Source organism: Pneumocystis jirovecii (genome assembly GCF_001477535.1).
Source record: "Pneumocystis jirovecii RU7 chromosome Unknown supercont1.5, whole genome shotgun sequence".
NCBI lineage: Eukaryota > Fungi > Ascomycota > Pneumocystomycetes > Pneumocystales > Pneumocystaceae > Pneumocystis > Pneumocystis jirovecii.
This window is the reverse complement of record NW_017264779.1, coordinates 536,462-557,778: the sequence shown is the minus strand read 5'-3', so window position 1 is coordinate 557,778 and position 21,317 is coordinate 536,462. Positions and strand designations below refer to the sequence as shown.

The 21,317-nt window shown below is 24.1% G+C and overlaps 8 protein-coding genes across 8 annotated transcripts; 5 read left to right on the top strand and 3 right to left on the bottom strand.

Annotated features, from left to right (window-relative positions):
* Nucleotides 1–1,127: 1,127 nt before the first annotated feature.
* On the bottom strand, nucleotides 1,128–2,065 carry T551_01427 (uncharacterized protein; the record flags this gene model as incomplete). The annotated part of the gene is made up of 5 exons (XM_018373690.1): nucleotides 1,128–1,277; nucleotides 1,437–1,489; nucleotides 1,543–1,737; nucleotides 1,875–1,975; nucleotides 2,013–2,065. The coding sequence occupies 5 exons, from the start codon at nucleotides 2,063–2,065 to the stop codon at nucleotides 1,128–1,130; spliced, it is 552 nt and encodes a 183-aa protein (XP_018230345.1).
* A 703-nt stretch (nucleotides 2,066–2,768) lies between these two features.
* T551_01426 (aspartate-tRNA(Asn) ligase) lies at nucleotides 2,769–4,759 on the top strand (the record flags this gene model as incomplete). Its single annotated transcript, XM_018373689.1, has 8 exons — nucleotides 2,769–2,857; nucleotides 2,903–3,020; nucleotides 3,062–3,119; nucleotides 3,161–3,253; nucleotides 3,296–3,507; nucleotides 3,553–4,274; nucleotides 4,317–4,670; nucleotides 4,714–4,759. The coding sequence occupies 8 exons, from the start codon at nucleotides 2,769–2,771 to the stop codon at nucleotides 4,757–4,759; spliced, it is 1,692 nt and encodes a 563-aa protein (XP_018230344.1).
* Nucleotides 4,760–6,409: 1,650 nt separating this feature from the next.
* On the top strand, nucleotides 6,410–8,023 carry T551_01425 (uncharacterized protein). Its single transcript, XM_018373688.1, has 6 exons — nucleotides 6,410–6,544; nucleotides 6,599–6,678; nucleotides 6,723–7,131; nucleotides 7,174–7,493; nucleotides 7,539–7,846; nucleotides 7,889–8,023. Exons 1-5 carry the CDS (start codon nucleotides 6,463–6,465, stop codon nucleotides 7,833–7,835), a joined length of 1,188 nt encoding a protein of 395 aa, XP_018230343.1. The 5' UTR covers nucleotides 6,410–6,462; the 3' UTR covers nucleotides 7,836–7,846; nucleotides 7,889–8,023.
* A 940-nt stretch (nucleotides 8,024–8,963) lies between these two features.
* On the bottom strand, nucleotides 8,964–10,301 carry T551_01424 (uncharacterized protein; the record flags this gene model as incomplete). Its single annotated transcript, XM_018373687.1, has 3 exons — nucleotides 8,964–9,407; nucleotides 9,451–10,088; nucleotides 10,133–10,301. The coding sequence occupies 3 exons, from the start codon at nucleotides 10,299–10,301 to the stop codon at nucleotides 8,964–8,966; spliced, it is 1,251 nt and encodes a 416-aa protein (XP_018230342.1).
* Nucleotides 10,302–10,609: 308 nt separating this feature from the next.
* On the top strand, nucleotides 10,610–11,173 carry T551_01423 (uncharacterized protein; the record flags this gene model as incomplete). Its single annotated transcript, XM_018373686.1, has 1 exon — nucleotides 10,610–11,173. One exon carries the CDS (start codon nucleotides 10,610–10,612, stop codon nucleotides 11,171–11,173), a length of 564 nt encoding a protein of 187 aa, XP_018230341.1.
* A 514-nt stretch (nucleotides 11,174–11,687) lies between these two features.
* T551_01422 (uncharacterized protein) lies at nucleotides 11,688–14,092 on the bottom strand (the record flags this gene model as incomplete). The annotated part of the gene is made up of 8 exons (XM_018373685.1): nucleotides 11,688–12,016; nucleotides 12,060–12,365; nucleotides 12,411–12,887; nucleotides 12,933–13,209; nucleotides 13,253–13,346; nucleotides 13,390–13,716; nucleotides 13,760–13,873; nucleotides 13,920–14,092. The coding sequence occupies 8 exons, from the start codon at nucleotides 14,090–14,092 to the stop codon at nucleotides 11,688–11,690; spliced, it is 2,097 nt and encodes a 698-aa protein (XP_018230340.1).
* An 817-nt stretch (nucleotides 14,093–14,909) lies between these two features.
* On the top strand, nucleotides 14,910–19,221 carry T551_01421 (ubiquitin-binding TORC1 subunit KOG1; the record flags this gene model as incomplete). Its single annotated transcript, XM_018373684.1, has 7 exons — nucleotides 14,910–15,239; nucleotides 15,296–17,812; nucleotides 17,951–18,059; nucleotides 18,102–18,553; nucleotides 18,595–18,812; nucleotides 18,856–18,975; nucleotides 19,023–19,221. 7 exons carry the CDS (start codon nucleotides 14,910–14,912, stop codon nucleotides 19,219–19,221), a joined length of 3,945 nt encoding a protein of 1,314 aa, XP_018230339.1.
* Nucleotides 19,222–20,828: 1,607 nt separating this feature from the next.
* Nucleotides 20,829–21,246, top strand: T551_01420 (40S ribosomal protein S27; the record flags this gene model as incomplete). Its single annotated transcript, XM_018373683.1, has 3 exons — nucleotides 20,829–20,837; nucleotides 20,957–21,052; nucleotides 21,094–21,246. The coding sequence occupies 3 exons, from the start codon at nucleotides 20,829–20,831 to the stop codon at nucleotides 21,244–21,246; spliced, it is 258 nt and encodes an 85-aa protein (XP_018230338.1).
* Nucleotides 21,247–21,317: the final 71 nt, after the last annotated feature.

Below are 21,317 nucleotides of genomic sequence, written 5' to 3'. Positions count from 1 at the left end.
GCTGTAGATTCTCTACAACTATTTTATATGAATACTTAGAATATGTACAAAAGAAAATTGATTATTATTATTATTAGAGCAATTAAAGAATTTTTTTAGATTATATATATTTTTTAAATTTTTGTATTATTAGATCGCCTATTTAGCAAAAATGTTCGATTTATTCAGATTCTCAAAATAAGTAATTTTTTTTCAATTTATTGTAATATCTAAAAAGCCCATTATTATCTATAGGTAATTTTCCTGGTTCTTTTTCAATTTATTATAATTTTTTTGTAAATAATAGTATTCATTATTCAGTATTTACATTAAAAATATCATGACATTCTGCTTTGAAAAGATTTGCATAAATTTATTAAATTTATTGTTAATTCTTTGCAAGTTTCTGTTTTTAATCTATGTTCAATTAATTCAATATGCAATTGTTCATTTATTTACTTTTAGAATCATCTTGTAATATATTAATTTTAGATTTAATGTATAACTGCAAAATAGCTCAAATAGTCTTGTAAAATCATACTATAGCATTAGATTCATACATATTTTTTGATAATATAATTGTGTAAAAAACCTGAATTAAGGCTTCTAATCATAAATATGTTCTTTTATATTAAACTTTATATATTTTGAAAACCTTAGTTAAGTACTTTTTCAAAATGCTTTTTCTTAAGCCCTCAAAAATTACATGCAAAATTATCATAAATTCTGATATAATAATTAATCCAAATTATGTTAGATATTTAAGTAATACTTTTGAAACTATGATGAATTTATACTTCTAGCTTTTTATTCCTTTGCATTTCTTTATGTATTTTTAAATTATTTTATTTTTACAAATCAGCTAGATATTAACATTAATAAAATGTAACTATTCTAAAGTTTATTTTCAGTACAAATCTATATACCATATATTTTTATTAATAAAATATAAAAGAATCATATTTTTTTAAACAACAATCATATTCCTAATATCATACTAATAATTATGCAAGTCAATTTATCTTTATGAAATACAGTTAATTGTATTCTATCATTATTAACAAAAGTTTTATCATAATCCAGACCTTTAGTTGAGTTTGATATCACTGTTACTGTTTTCAAAACTGTATAATCTTAATTATAGTAAATTAACTCAACTCTTCTGATTCAGATAGTTCTACTAGTTTAAGTGACTCATCTGACTCATTTGACTTTTCCAATCCATCTGACTCTTCTGGCTTTAGCGATTTATCTGGTTCATCTGGATCATTTATCTGAATCAGGTGACTTTGTTGGTTCTAAAGAAAGATTTAATAATGATGGTTCGCCTAGATATGTTGATGTTGGTCTTGGAGAACATGGTGTATTTGTATGTGTACATTTTTCAGGACTGACACTCACAAAGTGCCATAGTTGAAGTTAGTGTTTCTAGCAGAGTATGTCTCCAAAACATTTACAGTAACAGTCACTACAAGATGAGTAATAACAGTACCTGTTCCTGTATATATTTCTATAGATATAGTTTAATTAAATTTGTTATTAGGGTATCTTTTAAAATTTCACTCTTTTCTGAATTAATAAATGATATATCATCACTATGTTCATCAGATAGTTCTTGTAGTGGAATATCTTTAGATGGAATAGTAACATTCAATTCTTTACACTCTTTTTTCACTTTTATACTTGTAGCTTCCAAAATGCCTCCATAGATTTTTCCCATTTCATTAAATTCTTCAAGATATTCTAGACAAAGTTTCCCTATTAATGAATTAATTCCATCCTGTTTATTTTTAATTAATATAGAACTTTCGTTTAAATATTTTAATATTCTTTTACATAAACCATTTTTATTCAAGCACAAATTTCTCAGTTCATTTAAGTCTTTATTTCTCTACTCATTAGAATAGAACAATAAGCCGTTGAAATTCTCATGCATCCTTCTATATCAAAAAAATTTCTAAGATAACTTGAAAGTGCATGAATAGTCGCTCTTCTTCTGTTAAACAATTAGACTTAAATAAAAAAACATAAACTTCACACCTTCTTTTAGATTCTCTGTTGACACTAGTACCTGAATTTTTTCCATTAGTTCTAAAATATTTTTTTCACTTTTAAATGATCCCAGAAACTCTCTAAGGCCATGGAAAGATACATGATAAAAATCCAGACACTTCAAGTTCCTTGGATTTGAGTCTTTCTAATAAAAATCCGAGTTTCTTTTATAAATTAATAGTAAACTTCAAATCATAAAATGAAAATTACCTGAAATCCTTATATCTCTTGAAAAAATACATGTTACATAAAAAAGGAAGGAAACTAGAAGCACCCTCATTAAAAATATGAGTTACAATATAAATTTGGTCACTTTTATATCCTATTTTTATTTTTATATTTAAAGAAATTTTTGGAGTTAAAATTTCAGATTCGAAAAATCGATTATGATCAAAAATAAATGTCCAAGGTAATAAAAGTCGATAATAAATAATAATTAAATTATTTTTTCATGATCTTTAATCTAAATATTTTATAAGTTTTTATTTTTTTTCTACTTTAAAATTTTTTATAAAATTAACATTTTAAAATTAAAAATTATTTTAAATAATATATAAACACTTTTGTTTTTCTACTTTCTGAATTATAGTTTATATTTGTTTTTTTTATTAATATTTTTATTTTAGAATTTATAGTCTCTAATTTTAAATAATATTCTACTTTAGGGTTAGGTTGGTGTAATCTTAATGTTTTGTTTGAAATTCTTATGATATAGAAAAAGTTTTAAAATCCAAAAAATGTCTGATTCATTTTCTAGAAATCAGGAAAAAGATGAAATGGAAATCTCAAAATTGTCGTTAGATCATATTAGTGATATCTCAGAAATGTAATTATATTATTATTATTAACTGACATTTATACAATATTTTAGAAAAGATAAATTATCTAAAAAAGGGGTAAAAAAACTGCAAGAAAGAATAAATAAAGAAAAAAAAAGAAAAGATAAAGAATTATTATGTTTTAAAGAAAAAAATGATAATTTACTTCAAGTAATTTAATTATATAAAACTGTTTAATTTAATTAAATTAGGATTTTGCAAAAGATAATTATGGAAAAAAAAAGATGAATCAATCATTTGAAAAATTAGGTAATTTTTTTGGAAATTGTTCTAAGATTTAATAGTTTTAGAAAAATCATTTTATTATATAAAAGATTTATCTAAAATAATGAATGGTAAAAATATTACTCTCAGAGCAAGACTTCAAACATCTCGTTTGCAGGGTTTTTATTGTTTTTTTTTTTCATTTATTTAATATTTAAAAGGGACTAAAATATGTTTTTTATTGTTACGCCAACATTTAAGTACAGTACAAGCTCTTGTTATTGCAAACCAAAGTTCAATAAGTAAACAAATGGTGAAATGGTGTGGCTTCATTAATCCTGAAAGTATCGTTTTAGTGGAAGGAGAAGTAAAGGAAAGCCCTGCTATTATTAAAAGTTCTACACAACAAGATATAGAAATTCATGTTCATACGGTTTGTAAAAGTAATATAAATATATAAAAATATTTAATGTAATAGATTTTTATAGAAAGTGAATCTCTTAGTAAACTTCCGTTTCAAATCCAAGATGCAAGTCGATCTGAAAATGAAATAATTCAGGAAAGAAGTAATAATGATGACCCAAAATATGCACGAGTTAATCTTGATACTCGTCTTAATAATAGAATAATCGACCTTCGTACATTTACATGTCAGGCTATTTTTCGTATATCATCTGGCATTTGTCAACTATTTCGTGAATATCTTCTTGAAAATAAATTTGTTGAGGTACATACTCCTAAAATAATATCTGCCCCATCAGAAGGAGGATCCAATGTCTTTAGATTAGATTATTTCAAAGGAGATGCATATCTTGCTCAGTCTCCGCAACTATATAAACAAATGCTAGTGCTATCTGATTTTGATAGGGTTTTTGAAATTGCACCTGTATTTCGTGCAGAAGATTCTAATACTCATCGTCATATGACAGAATTTACTGGACTTGACTTAGAAATGGCATTTTATGAGCATTATCATGAAGTCTTGGAAATGATCGAAGGTCTTTTTATATATATATTTAAAGAACTTCCCAAACGATATGCAAGTGAAATAGATATTATTAAAAAACAGTTTCCAAGCACTGGTTTTCAATTTTTAAAAAACAATAAAGTTGTTCGTCTTACATTTAAAGAAGCAGTAGATTTGCTAAAAAAAGCGGGCATTAGAACAGACAAAAACCAAGAATATTATATAGATTTTTCGTATGATATATTTTACAAAATTGCTTTATATTAATTTTTCAGAACAGATGAAGAACGAAAGCTCGGAATGTTAGTCAAGGAATTTTATCATACTGATTTTTATTGTATTGACAAATTTCCTTTGGTTGCTCGGCCATTTTATACAATGCCAGATCCAGAGGATTCTGATTTTTCAAATTCTTATGATTTTTTTATGCGCGGAGAAGAAATTTTATCTGGATCTCAACGTATACATGATCCAGAATATCTTCAAGAACGAATTAAGGCTATGAATATTGATACAACTGGTTTAAAAGATTATATCAATAGTTTTAAATACGGTGCTCCACCTCATGGAGGAGGAGGAATAGGTTTAGAACGTGTTGTATTTTTGTATTTAGAGCTTGGAAATATCAGGTATTATATATTTGAGTTAAATTAATATATTTAATTTCTATAGACGTTCATGTTTATTTCCACGCGATCCAAAAAGACTTGTTCCATAATGTATAATGTAAAAGCAATGCATTTAAAATTTGAATTTTTAATTTTTTATACTATAGATATTTTTAAAAAATATTCAAAAAAAAATTAAATATATTAATTTAATTTTAATAATTAAATGTTGTTTTTTATAATAAGAATATGTAATAAGATATTTAGAATTTTTAATAATTTTGAAATATTAGAATATACATTATCTTTTATATTATATTAAATATAAATAATATATTTGAAAATTTGAGGAACTTTTATAAGTATTTTATTATAATTCTATTTTTAGTATAATTTTTATTATAAATATTAATATTAAAAAAAAGATAGTTTTAAGTTTAAATTAAAAATTATTTAAAATACCAGAAAATGTTTACATCAAAAAAACAAAAATTTAAAATTTAAAATTTAAAAATTATATTATTCATAAGTGAAATTTTATTTAAAGCACCATTCATAATCTTTGAAATATATCATTAAATCATTATTTTAAATATTTAAAAAATGTTAACTTTTATATTAAATAAAACAGTATAAAAAATACTTTTTATAAATGAATTTATACTAAAATCCTAAATTTAGCCTATTAAATCAAATAATGATATATATATAATAATAATATTTTATAATACGAATTTAGATTAAAAAAAGTATAATCAAATTTATGATTAAAAAAAAATTAAAAAATAATAATTTTTTAAAAATATTATAAAATAATTACTAATTTCTTTTAGATATTTATGTATTATTTTTTTACTTTTATACTTTTTATTCTCGCTAAAACACCAAAAATTATCACCAGCTAGGTATTTTCGATAATTTTTTTTTCTACATTTTCCCCCTTTTATCAAAACATTTTATTTTAAAATTTTTTAAATAAAACATTTCTTAATTCTTTTCTTTAATTTTAAATTATAAACTATTTTTATTTTAACTTTATATTCTTTTCACATCTTTTTATTTTAATTTTGATTTTTTTTTTTTGAACTGATTTATCCGTTAACTATTGTCGTAACATTAACAAGGGATATTTTAAAAGAAAAAAAGTCATAAAAGTCTAAATTAAACTATCCAAGAGTTTGGAGTTGTCATAAGTTAAACTACGTATATTCAGTATTAAAGGGGAAAACATAATAATATAAAAAAAGCAAAAAGGAATTAAAAAATAAAAAGATAACAGAGAATTATTATAATAAAAAGTTTAAAGGAAGTCTTGAAATTAAGAAAATCAATTTTTTTGTTATAAAATATCAATAGCTACTGAATCTTTTTAAAAAAAACTTCTTTTAACGTTTTTCTTTATTGTGTGGTAATTTTTTTTATTTTTTTCTTAGATTTAACGAAGCATTAAAACGTTGAAAAAAGGTTAGATAATAAGTTTACTTATTTTTTTTGTTTTTTTTTTTTTTTCTAAAAAGATTAGTTTTAAAGCATAAAAATTATTGTTTTTCCAGATTTTGTTTCTGAGATTGATATTCTATTAGTGGATCTTTTTTTTCAGAATAAACTTTGGATATACATTCTACATTTTAAAACAAGAACTACAAAAACTCTTAAAGTCTCAACTATTTTGCTTCTAAGAAAGCCCTTAACATTAATTTTTTTGATATTGTATAATTTTTTGCAGATATATATTGTTATTGCTTATATAATCCTGTTAGTAGTAAATCATAACAATCAATTAAAAAACGTTTTTTAATCAATAAGAATAACTATGGCTATGGATCTTCGCGTTGGTAATAAGTATAGGATTGGGAGGAAGATCGGTTCAGGTTCCTTTGGTGATATTTATCTTGGTATTTGTTCTTTAATGAAAATTTTCTATTTTGACTGAGCCAGATTTAATTCAGGAACCAATATTATTTCGGGTGAAGAAATTGCTATAAAGTTGGAGTCATCTAAAGTAAAGCATCCTCAATTAGAATACGAAGTTGTTACTGTATTTTTATTTTCATGGTTATTTATTTTTGATAGGCACGAGTGTATAAAGCACTTGCAGGTGGTGTTGGTATACCATTTGTTCGTTGGTTTGGAACAGAATGTGATTATAATGCAATGGTTATGGATCTTCTTGGGCCTAGTCTAGAAGACTTATTTAATTTTTGCAATAGAAAATTTAGTCTTAAAACTGTTCTTCTTTTAGCTGATCAACTTATCTCTAGAATTGAATATATCCATGCAAAATCATTTATCCATCGGGATATTAAACCAGACAATTTTCTTATGGGTATAGGAAAACGAGGTAATCAAGTAAATGTTATCGATTTTGGACTAGCAAAAAAATTTCGAGACCCAAAAACTCATTTACATATTCCGTATAAAGAGAATAAAAATCTTACTGGTACTGCAAGATATGCAAGTATTAATACACATCTTGGTGTTGGTAAGATTTTCTTTTTTTTGTTCAATATTTATAATATGTTAGAACAAAGTCGTAGGGATGATTTAGAATCACTCGGATATGTAATGATGTATTTTTGTCGTGGGTCCCTTCCATGGCAAGGATTGAAAGCAGCAACGAAAAAACAAAAATATGATCGTATTATGGAAAAAAAGATGACTACACCTACCGAAGTTCTTACTAGAGGATTCCCGAATGAATTTGCTATTTATTTGAATTATACAAGATCATTACGGTTTGATGATAAGCCAGATTATTCTTATTTAAGAAAATTATTTCGTGATCTTTTTGTTCGAGAAGGTTTTCAATACGATTATGTGTTTGATTGGACTATTTTCAAATATGTAATATTTAAAGTTCCCCTTAAGTGTTTTTAATGACTATTTTAGAATCAAGCTAAACAGGCTCAAGCTATTTCTCAAGCTCAACAAGAAGAGGCTGCTATACATGTATCAGATGACCAAAATACTAATGCACAAAAAACAAGAAATGTTAATTCTGTAAATCAAATACCACCATCTAATGGTGTACAATCATCAGCATTCCCACCTCGAACAAGCGGAAATTCAGGGGCAGTAAATACTTCTCGTCGAAAAATTCAATCTCAAATGAATGAAACGAATGCATCTAATATTCCTATTGATTCTACTAGAGTAACAAATTTACCTAGAAGTGATAGGATGTAAGTCCTATAATTGTATATTTTTTTAATTTTGATATTTAAACTTATTAATAATAGGCTTCGATCTCAGGTTAAAAATGGATCTTCTGGATATCCAGTGGGTAATTTACATAAAATTAAAAAAGGAGAGCAACATGTTTTGACTAATCAAACAGGATGGTATTAATTTTTTAAATAAAAAATGATAGGATTCATTGTATATCTACGTTAATATGTTACATGTTTATTAGTCTCTGCAAATACTTATGTATTAACACAAAGCTGATTTAATTAAATCCCAGTTAAGACTTTTATCATCAATAACTCACAAGATTTATCGAATTTCCTTTTTACTTATAATTTTTCGCTTATTTTTTATACGTTTCCTATATCGCTGGAATAACTAATAGATTTCTATTTGAATAATAATTATTCAGCTTTAGAAAATAATTTACAAAGTTTAGACATTGGTTTTATTTTTTATAAACATAAGTAATTCTAAACATTGAGAATTAGGAAAATGAAATAAAAATTTTCGTAGTTAATAGGATAATGCTTAAATAATTTTATAGACTTTAGAATTTATCCTAGATACTGCAGACATAACTTTTGTAGTTAAGGGTTTTGTCTATAATGTTTTGCTTAAAATGTCATTAATAGTATATTTGAGAGACTTTTATGTAATGGGAATTCGATAACGATTTAATTGTATAAGTAATTTGATACTTTGATTTTCTTATATTTAAATAATATTGTTTTCAGTTATTAAAATAATTAGTTTTTTAGCTTTATAAGATTGTTTAGGTTTTTAAAAAATGTTCTTATATATATATTTGTATTTCCTTATAATTTGAAACTAAAAGTATAATTACTATTGTAAAAATAATTCACTTAAATATTTAAAATTTTATTAAATTTTAATTTTAAAAAAAAAATTAATTATTTTAATTTAAAACTATATACTAAAAACTATTGATAGAAATATATAAAAATACATAAATTATTTATAATACAATATATTGTTATTTTTAATATAAACTTTATTGTTGATTTTAAATTTATTTTTAAAATTATTTTTATGGATTAAAATTGATTTTTAAAAATCAATATAAATATAAAGAGTAAATTATTAATAATTTATAAAAAAATAAATTTATTCTAAATTTTTATTTTTTTCTGAAAAAAACAATGACCCTAATGCCCACAAGTCCCCCCAATGTATCTTTCTAGCATCTCGATAAGCTATTTTTCCTTGATTTTTTGAAACTATTAATCTTTGTATACTGCCATTAGATGCACAAACATCCATTATAACGTGCCCATGTTTTTTTAATGGAGGAAAGATAAGCCGTGGCCAGTTATAAGAATCATAAAACAAAACATCTTCATTTAAACTAGTTTTTAAGTCCAGGACAGGTCTATAAACTCCCTTACGAATAATACAGTAAGAATAGTTAGCATCTTCTATATTATAAGGTGAATTTTTTATTTTCTGTAAATATTCAGGTCTAATTAATTTTTGACTAAAATGACACCATTTTTTACGATTAGAAAGATGACCATTAGTAAAAAGAGGACATTTTTTATCATGAGAACACTAATAAACTTTAATATTTAAAAATATTATATTTCGATAATACCGGAGAAATAATATGACCAGTTTCTACATATTCTGAACTTTTTTTTAAAGTAAAATTAAAACCAGATAAAATCATTTGTCTTGCTCTAGCTATAGCTTTATAACCCATGGGATTCCCTCTTTCTAAAAGGAGCAATATACCGTCTTCTGAAGAAAGTTTATCCCATAATTTTTTTATATGAGCAGCAAAAATATGATTTGATGTATTTATATCTAAAATTGTATGATTTGCAATAATAAAGTTAAATTTAGAATCTATAGTTGATGGAATATTTGAAAGAATTTTTGATTTATTACCTTTGTGTATATAAAAAGCACGCTGTCTCACTGTATATGCTGACTCTATAACTAATATATCCTTTACTTTCTCTATAGAATCTTCAAACAATTCTTGAAAAACTAAAGCACCAATACCAGGACCAACACCACAATCTAAAACAGTTTCTGGAACCCACTTATTTCCAAGCCTCATCCGCAATTCATTAATCACATTATATAATGATGCATAAATTTGGGGCATTATCCCCAAAAGATAGGCATCTGTATCTATTGCTGATAACTTTCTTTTAATTGTTTGAGAACTTCTTAAGGATGCATACATTTTCATGAGAGATGAATGAATGCTTGGTTTATGAGAATCTTAAAAGAATTAAAAAAAATATGAAAATCTTATGATGAAATACTTTCAATAATATTTTCAATACTTTTAAGAATTTTAGGTGATATTTCAACATTTCCAATGTGTTTACGACCAAATATAGATGCTGGATGAGATTTTTCTTGATCTAAATTTAAATTCTGTATATTTTTTTCAGAAGAATAGTTTTTCTCCAGAATATCTTTGATGTTCATACATTTTAATCTCTTATTAAATCTAAAATTTTCAAAAAATAAAAATCTATAAAATTTCAAACTGCTAAAATTTTTCCATTTTGTAATTACTCGAAAATCCTCAAAAATACTTTTCATTCAAAAGTACATATTAAAATTTTTTAATAAATATTTATGATTATTATATATTTTTTATCTTGAAATTATCTAAAAATCCTAACGTTAAAATTAAAAAATAATTAGTGAAAATTATTTTAAAGATAAATGTTTTTTCTATTTTAATAAAGGAATTTTCATAAAAAATACACGAACTAAAAAAATTAATATACATGGAATTTCTTAAAAATCCTATTATTATTCAATTATCACCTATTAAACATTTAGCACCATCAGATCCCAGTAAAAAATTAAAAAGAGTTCTATCTTATGAGCATAATAAAAAGCGTAAAATAAAAAAAAAAGATTCGGAGGACAAACATCATTCAAGTTCTAATTCAATTGTTTATAAATACGACAATAAAAGATCAAATAAAGAAAATATCAAGAAAAATACTAAAAAGAATAAAAACATAAACATTGAAAAAAAAAATATTCTTATATTAAATTCTGAAACAAAAGAGTATAATAATTGCATGAAACTGAAACAAAATACTCCTTTTTCATCACAAGAAAATAACACAAAAAACATTAAACAAGCATATCTTTCAAATTCTACGTCACCAATATCAAAAACACTAGCTCTTCAAGAGGAATTTATATGGGACACAGAAAATAACGTATCTTATAATATATCATCCGATGATTATTCACTTCTTTCTTTAAGTTCTGACTATGATAAGTCTTCAACATATAAAAAATTGAAAAATTCTGATGACTCATGGATTTTGTTTTAGAATTAGAAAATTTCTGTGAACAATGACTTACAATAATATATTAGATGTATTTTTTTTTTATATTAAACTATTATTTTACATGCATATATATTTTCTAAACATTATTATATTATTATATAGCAAAAGTTAAAACTAATTATAAATTAAAAATACTTCTGATAAAGATTATATAAAAGCCAAATTATTATTAAGAATAAGTTGAAATCGTTATATTTTAAACATATATAAATTATACTTGATATTAATTATTTTAAACATATTTTCATTAGATAGTTTTAACTTAAAATATTAGATAACATATAAAGTTATAATTGTTTTTAAATATATATATGCATATCTATTTAAATCAAAACCTATAAAACATATAATTCAAAATTGACCATATTTTTAATAAAATTTAAATCATATTAATTAAAAATATTTTAATCATTCTTATAATTAAATTTTTAAGCCAAATTCACGTATTAATCATAAAAATTATTAAAAAAATATGTAAAATTATTTTAATAAAGAATTAGCAATCTAAATCCCAAGTTTTAAAAAACTTAATAAAATTACAATGCTCTTTTCTCATAATAGAGCCATAAACTAGAGGTGATAATATAAAATAAATTGAAATGACTATTTTCAAAAAAAATAATGTTAGTAATTTAGTTTGAGATTTTTGAAAAAATCTAATGGATATAAAATCCCAAAAAGAGCAAAAAGATACAATAGAAAAATATAAAGAAGGTATATAGTGATATAATATAAATTGTGTTTTCATAAAACAAAATGGAAGATAATGAAAAATCCAACCAATTAGAGTAGTACCAATAAGATAATCATATTTTAAATATGTTTCTTTTTCTAATTAGTAAATTTAACTTATTTTAAGGTTTTATACTATCATTATATTTCGAATATCCTCTTTGATTACGCAATATATTAAATAGTTTCAAAACAGTATAGATTCCTATAAAAACAAATGCTAGCCACCATACTAATGGATTTCCAAGAAAATAAATTTGTTTGTTATTTGCAGTCCAAAAACGAATTCCACGTGTTAAAAAAGGCCATGAAAGTGGATGATTGTTGGATGCATAAAAGTTCTTAGATTCAAATTTTTTTTTCCATATAGATTTCTGCAATTCCCAAAATTTTTGAAAAAAATTAATCTTTCTATAAGTTACTTTTTCAATATCATCAGGAACTAAATATACCAATTATTAAAATATATTAATAAAACAAATCTTACAATCATCATGGTTATTATTCTCAATATACCATAAACTATTTTCAATAATTCCATTTTTTGCACAAGTAACTTCTATTTGGCCATATCCCCATGTAGGAAGATTAATACCATTAGAAAATAAAGCACATCCAGTGGATACATGAATCAAACGAAACCTTGTTTGAATTGCACGAACACTAACTTTAGATTCTTGAGTGTAACTTCTTGATTTATCTATTTCTATTTTGAAAAGATCATTATTATCTCCTGCAAATCCTTTATATCCATATCCAGATACTTCATTTTGCCAATCAGTATCCGATAAAGATGGACGAACATCATGAGAATGCAATCTTTTATCAGTTTCTAGATGATACAATCTAATTATAGAACCATCTAAGATTGAAGAAGAAGAACCTTCTGAAGAGTCATGACCAGAGTCTGTTATTAACCAATCATTATTACTATCCTCATATAAATAAAGAGTCACTTGTTGCTCTAAAAAAACATCAATATTTTTTTAATTAAAAAATATAAAAATACGTTTACTTCCTGCAGGATATAAATGAGGATGTGAATGCAAATACCCTCCCGATGAGCCAAAGTGTCGAATAGTTACTTTAGAACCATAATGAACTAGTGAAGGTACATTTTTAACATCTCTATTATTAAGTGTAGACAAAAATTCGGGACTCAAAAACAGATTATTGTTTGCATTTTTCAAGTAACTTATATGAAAATAAAATATAGTGATGTAAAATAAAATAGGAACAATAATTAAACACAAAACACGTGAGACAAAATGTTTAATCCAGGTAGTCTATAAATAATAAATTTTAAATCAATTATAAATAATATCTTACTGGAGTCATTGTAAGATCTCCTATAAAATGCCATAATTGTAGAGATCCCAAAAGCCCAATCCAGAGAAGTGTAAAAATTCCTAACCAATTTGTACTATTTAATAATTAAAAATAGAGTTATAAAAAAAAATAGAAACCTTATAAGTGCACCTAAAGTAAACCCAATTGCTATTAAATATATCCACCATGCTTTTTTAAAAGAATGTTGCTGATGACTTTCGAATAGTCTCCAAAACAAGTGCGTTAAAGCAATTAAAAATAACACTAGTGAATCAACAAATAAAAAACGACTCTGAGTAACTATAGAATTCTCAAAAATAATCAATATAGAACCAAAAATAGCAGTATTTCTTGTAAATTTCATAACCCTTAATGTAAAAAAGGTAACGGGTATCAAGAAAATACCAAAAATAGCAGAAAAAAACCGCATGGATATATAAAGAACGTTAGAGTTTATATAAGCTCTAAACAATTAAGACAAATTATAAAAATACTTTTAAAGCTGACTTATTAATGTTTTTTAAATTAAATTTTCCATAATTAAAAATAGATGCAATTAAAGAATAAAGCATAAGAGCATAAGGTGGATGCCTATCAACATGGAGTTCTCTTTTAATATAACTGAAATCAATATATTAATCAAAACAACATAACTAAAAATAAATACTTAGAAATTCTTTTTCCTATATAAGCTTCTTGATAAATCGGACCAGATGGGTTATTTATCATATATAGGCGAACATAGGAACCAACCATTATTAAAATAATAAGATACTTTAGATCATTTAGTTGTAATTTAATAATAGGTTGACCAATAAGATGACACGAGTTATATACCATTATCCAATTTCTATAAAACAATATTAGAATTTAGTTAAAATATGCAATTTTATTAAAATAAGCACTTAAAATTAAAAAACTTTTATATAATTTTTTCAAAAACAATAACGCAATTTTTTAAATTTCTAAAACTAAATCTAACTTTTCGAAACCTTAAATCACAAAAATATCATTTTTAAAAATACAATATACTAAAATGTATAATAAATGTTATCTTAAATTTTAAAATTATAAAATTCTAAACTTTTTTATAAAAAAAAATCAAATTTATAATATTTAAAAACTCGGAGTAATTCTAATGACAACATATAAAAATATCCCTTTTCTATATATAAATGTAAATAATAATTTGTATATAGTTTAAGATTCCAAAAATCAAAATTATTTGTTTCAATTTATTTTGATGCAATTTATAATGCAATATAAATCTTTATGAAATATATGTACATATATTATCATATTTATATATTATATAATTCCATTTATTTTGTAGTTTTGAAAACCCAGAAAAATAACTAAAATAAAGTATAATAGTTTATTATAATATAAGTAAATTTAATATATATTTCAAAATTTAATAATATAAAAAAAGATAATTTTGACATTTTATATAAAAATATAATAATTTATATTGAACTATATATGCATATATATATATATATATATAGAAAATCAATAGGTTATTAATACATTTTAGGTGGATCTGCTTAATTTTTTTAAACAAAATAAACTTGACGATTACGATAAAGAGGAACTATGGAGGTTTCATGGATAAAATATAGAATATCTAACAAGAAACATATGAGAAGAGTCTGAAATGAAAGACTCTAATGTTAACAAGGAGCATAAAATTGATTTTGATATTTTTAAAAAGAATGGGATAATACAAACCCATGAAACTTCCAATATAGTTGGAACAAAAAATTTAAACAAAGCACTAGTTAAACACTTTGATTTAATAGAAACGAAAGAAAAAGAGAATAACAAAAATGTAGGAAAAGATGAAGATTCAAAAGAAAAATATAAAAGTACTTTGATTACAAAAATATCACCAAAAAACAATGAAACAAAAATTCAAATAATAAGAGTTCGTCATGGATTCAAAAGTAAAAATAATTCACAGGAATATGATTATGCAAATGAAAAAGTTGGTTTTTTACTGTTTTTATTCTAATATTAATATATATCTAATAAAAAATTTAGATATTTTATATGCATTATACTGCAAAACGACATGAAACATATGGCATTCCAAAACCCGAAAATGAAAAAGAAAAACTCCAGGATTGGAGAATAAAAGAAAGATTAAAAACAGTTTCAGCGGCATTATGCATATGTATGAATATTGGGGTTGACCCGCCTGATATAGTTAAAACAAGTCCTTGTGCAAAACTGGAATGTTGGATTGATCCTTTTTCATTACCATCACAGAAATCATTAGAAGCTATAGGAAAAAATTTACAGCAACAATATGAAACTCTTAGTATGCGTACACGTTACAAACAATATCTCGATCCTTCTATAGAAGAAACTAAAAAATTTTGTTCTACTCAGCGCCGTAACGCTAAAGATGAACGTATATTATTTCATTATAATGGACATGGTGTTCCAAGGCCTACAGAAAGTGGTGAGATATGGGTATTTAACAAAAATTATACTCAATATATTCCAATATCTTTATATGATCTTCAGACATGGTTAGGTTCTCCTTGTTTATATGTATATGATTGTAGTGCGGCTGGGAATATTCTTATAAATTTTAATAAATTTGCGGAGCAACGGGACGCGGAAGCTCAAAAACAACACGCTTTTGATTCAAGTATTCCTTTACCACCGTTACAAAAAGAATCTATTCAATTGGCAGCATGTGGACCTAAAGAATGGTTACCTATGAATCCAGATCTTCCTGCTGATCTATTTACATGTTGTTTAACATCTCCTATTGAAATTGCAGTTAGATGGTTTGTTTTACAAAATCCTTTCCTTTCAAATATAACTATAGATATGGTAATGAAAATACCTGGGCATTTGCAAGACAGAAGAACGCCTCTTGGTGAATTGAATTGGATATTTACTGCCATTACGGATAGTATTGCATGGAATATTCTTCCAAAGCCTTTATTCAAAAAATTATTTCGACAAGATTTAATGGTGGCAGCATTATTTAGAAATTTTCTTTTAGCAGAAAGGATAATGAGAGTTCATCAATGTCATCCAATGTCATATCCTTCTTTACCTGCTACTTATCATCATCCAATGTGGAATTCATGGGATTTAGCTGTAGATGCATGTTTGGCCCAATTACCTCAATTACTTGAAGCAGAAAATGGAGGACCTGCATATGAATATAAGCATAGCAGTTTTTTTAGAGAACAGTTAACTGCATTTGAAGTATGGTTAGAACAAGGTTCAGTATTTAAAAAAGCACCTGATCAATTACCAATAGTACTTCAAGTACTTTTGTCTCAAGTCCATCGTCTAGGAGCTTTAATTTTACTTAGTAGGTTCCTTGATTTAGGTCCATGGGCAGTGAATCTTGCATTATCTATTGGAATATTTCCATATGTTTTAAAACTTTTACAATCATCTGCTGCAGAATTAAAACCTGTTTTAGTTTTTATATGGGCAAGAATTTTAGCGGTTGATAATTCTTGTCAATCGGATCTTCTTAAAGATGATGGTTATTCTTATTTTGTTCAAATTCTTTCTCCAACTTATGGGAATTTATCAATTACTAATATATCAGAACATCGTGCAATGTGCGCTTTTATTCTTAGTGTTTTCTCTCGGAATTTTAAACAAGGACAAACTGCATGTTTAAACTCTGGTGTTTTACAAGCTAATTTCATACATCTTAATGATCAAGATCCTTTATTAAGACAATGGGCATGTCTTTGTATCAGTCAAATATGGAAAGATTTTTCAGATGCAAAATTACTTGGTATTAAAGAAGGTATAGTCGATCGTTTATGTAATTTATTATCAGACCCTGTTCCAGAAGTTCGAACTGCTAGTTTAGTTGCTCTAACAACATTTATAGAGCTTTCTACTGAGAATAAAGAAGTAATTGCTAAGGAAAATTATGTCGTTGTATCATCGTTGAGTCTTTTCTCTGATGGTTCAACTTTAGTACGTAAAGAGTTAGCAATTTTTCTTTCACAATATATTTCACGTTATAATAAAAAAATAATGGTTGCTGCATTTGAACATTTAATGGATGAATGTGCAGACTTTAATTTTAATGGATTTAGATTTAAAAAGCCTTTTATTAATTATAGTACAAATTCATTAACTTTAGCAATATGGAAAACATTATTATTACTCACAGTAGACCCATTTTTGGAAATAGAACTTATTAGCATCTCTTTAATAAATAAAATTTATAATATGCTTATTAAGTCAGAACTTGGAACTGTAACAAAATCTATTATTAAAAAAATAATAACTACAAAAAATGATATAACACATAAATCAAAATTTTCTAACTTTACTGATGAAAACATCAAATCTTTGTCTTCTGGGACTCAACATATATCATCTACTTCAAAGTTAACTAATACTTTAAAATGTTCTGCCTCGATAGCTTTATCTTTAAAAAATCTCAAGATTGGGAATTATATTGAAGCATCGACATTAGAATCATGTCTTTCTTCAGATGAAGATACTTTTCTTAAACATGGAAACTTTCATTCTGCTTCAATTAAGCCTCTTCCAAAAAAAGTTGATATAAAACTTTATAAGTCGTCACAATATACCCTTCAAAGCACTTTTTTTGATTGGAGTTGTGAATATTTTCAAGAACCTCAAATGAAGGCAACTTTCTTTTTCCTTAATAGGCATTTTATTAACTTTTAATAGCCAGCAGAAGCAGATGAACCTGGGAGCGTTAATTATAATCAACGACTGTGGAGAAGAAATCGCAATGAAAAAATTATAAACAAAACGTATAATTTAAAAGACGTGGCTGGTTTTAAATATATTTCTTTAAATATATTTTGACTTAATATAGGATCACTTTCATGGAATAGTCAAATTTGTAACCTTAAGTCAAGTTTCATACAAGTTTCTCATCTTTTATTTCACGAATTTGAATCACATCTTATTTGTGCAGACGATCAAGATAATGTGGAAGTATGGGATTGGGAATTAGGAATAAAATTGAATCAGTTTTCTAATAACAATACTTTTGGAATACGAATTACTGATGTGAAATTTATAAATCAAGATGATATTGGATATATATTAGTTGGATCTTCTGATGGCATTATACGAATATATAAAAATTATGATACTGAATCTATAGAACTTGTTACTGCTTGGAGAGCATTAACGGATTTAGTTCCATCAAATCGTAATAGTGGATTAGTTATTGATTGCCAGCAAAAACGTGGTATACTTTTTGTTGGTGGCGAAGTAGAAATCATTAAAGTTTGGGATGCATCTCAAGAAATGTGTTTAAGTGTATGCTATTAATTTTTAAAACTCTATTTGATCATTTGTAGAATATACCAGCAAGATCTAAAAATTATGTTACATCGATTACTTCAGATGAAACTGAAGGTAATATTTTTGTAGCTAGTTTTGGTGATGGAGCTATACGCATTTATGATCAAAGGAACCCTCCAAGAGATGCAATGGTCAAAGTATGGAAAGAACATAAAACTTGGATTCCTAAAGTGACTATGCAAAAAGGTGGAAATAGAGAACTTGTTTCAGGAAGGTATTTTCTTGTAATTAATATTATTGAATGCCTAATTTTTAAGTATCTCGGGCGACATAAAACTTTGGGACATTAGACTTAATAATTCTATACGAACTATTAATGCACATTTAGATGGTCTATTATCACTTTCTGTACATGAACATATTCCATGTATTGCCACGTATTTTTCTTTTATTTTAATCTCTGAAATAATTAATTTTATAATAGGGGATCTAATAATAATGATATTAAAGTTTGGAATACAGATGGATTAAACTTGTCTACATTCCGATATTATTCTAGTTTTTTGCATCAAGGAAAAGTTGTATCAGTTAATGCTTTAAATTTTCATCCTCACAAAGCTATTTTAGCATGTGCCAACAAAAGTGACAATCATATAAATATTTTTAGTTGTGATATAAAATGAAATCATTAATAATTTTATATAGTTTTCTTTTGAATAGTGACATATGATATATAATATAGTAAGCATTAAAAAAAGATTATCTAATGTATAATACAAATATAAAAAACATTTTATAATTTTAATTTTTTAACTAATGATATATTTTAATGATATTAATGATATTTAAAAATAAGGTTAATTTTTGTGAAAATATACTATTTATTTTAATAGTTTTTTAATAATTTTAAGAAATTTTTATAAAATTAGTAACATATTTTAAAAATGCTAAACAGTTTAATTATTTAGTTTTAACTATTTAAGTTTTTGTTTTATTTTTTATAACATAATATTTTTAAAATGATGAAAAAATATTTTATTGGATCAATAATTTAGTAAATTGAAAAAAGAAACTTTAGAAATCTTTAAAAAAATATTTAAAAAATCAAAGTTATAAGGTAACCATAAAACAAATTTAATATGATTTATTTGAATAGAATCTAAACTTTTACAACTGTAAAAAAATAAAAAATAAATTTTAATTTGAAATTATTTTATTAAAATTTTAAATATATTTTTAATTAAAATATAAATTATTTGTTTTAAATATAAAAATATTAAAAATATCTTTTATAAATCTTTTCAAAATTTATGTAAATTTATCAACTTTTATTGAAAAAATATTTTACAATTTTTTTTTAATTTTCAAAATATTTCTATATCATGGATATAAATAAATTAAATATTAATTAAAATCTACGTTTTAAATTTTAAAATGAGTCATTTCAAAATAATTGTATATTTATTTAGCAAATAAAAAATAATAAAATTCAATTATATAATATTGTATAAACAAAAATACAGATATTCTTTTATTAATAATATTATAAAAAAATATTTTTAAAGAACCAAAGTTTGAAACAAAAAAGATCGATATAATGTATATTAAAAAGAAATATTAAAAAAAATAAGATACTTATTCATAAAAAACATACCCACAATATTATCAAATACCAAAATAAAACTATGTTAATATTTATATTAAATCAATATGTAAATAATCAGACATTTATTATTTTTTATTTTAATTTAGTTTTTTACTCTCGGATACATCTATAATGACAAAAATAACTATATATTATTAATATTTTTGTAAATTAAAATTTTTCAAAAATTCATTAAATTTTATTTATTAAAAAACCATTAATCAATATTATGAATATAAAAAGATTATCTTTTTTAAAATCTAACCTTAAATAACTTTTTTTATTCTGTTTCTCTATATTTTCTAAATAATAACTATTATAAGATTCAGTAATTATAAACAAATATTTCCACCTATAAAAACATACTTCTTATAGTAATATAAAGTTTATATATAATTTTTGCATTATTTTATACTGTAAATTTTAAAATTTTAGTAACGAAATTTTTTCAATAAAACAAACTAATTTTAAATATTTTATTTAATAATCATGGTAAGTCATAAATTATACAAACAACAACAATTCCTAGTCTCTAGAGTCACAAGAAGATTCTATATTATAATTTTAAAGTTAAATACTATGATTTTAATAATTAAGTAAAAATTTCACTTCCATAGAAAATTTATAAAAAAACAAATAAATTATATGGCTATTGTAAGACTTTAAACCTATTTTATAGAAAAACAAGCATTTTTGCATTCATTTTTATCTTGTATCTGGGAATTACAAAAATAAAAACAATATTTTTTTACAAATAATTAACTTTTTCTTAGGTACTTGCCGTCGACCTTTTAAATCCTATACCTGCAGTAGAAGCACAAAAGCACAAACTTAAAAGACTAGTCCAGAGTCCTAACTCTTTCTTTATGGTTATTCACCTCTTTTATTATCTTCAACTTATTTTACATAGGATGTCAAATGTCCCGGCTGCTTTAATATTACAACGATTTTTTCTCATGCACAGACTGTTGTAATTTGCGGTGCCTGCACTAGTGTGTTGTCTCAACCAACTGGTGGGAAAGCCCGTTTAATGGAAGGCTGTTCCTTCAGAAAAAAGAACTAGAAAAATATATCTTTGTTTAGCCTTATAACACTTTGGCTACATTTAAACTATATTACAATCATATATCTTCA

Coding starts and splice junctions, on each gene's coding strand:
- T551_01425 (XM_018373688.1), top strand. CDS start 6,463: ATGGCTATGGATCTTCGCGTTGGTAATAAGTATAGGATTGGGAGGAAG. Junction 6,545..6,598: donor CTTTGGTGATATTTATCTTG/GTATTTGTTCTT, acceptor GATTTAATTCAG/GAACCAATATTATTTCGGGT. Junction 6,679..6,722: donor ATCCTCAATTAGAATACGAA/GTTGTTACTGTA, acceptor TATTTTTGATAG/GCACGAGTGTATAAAGCACT.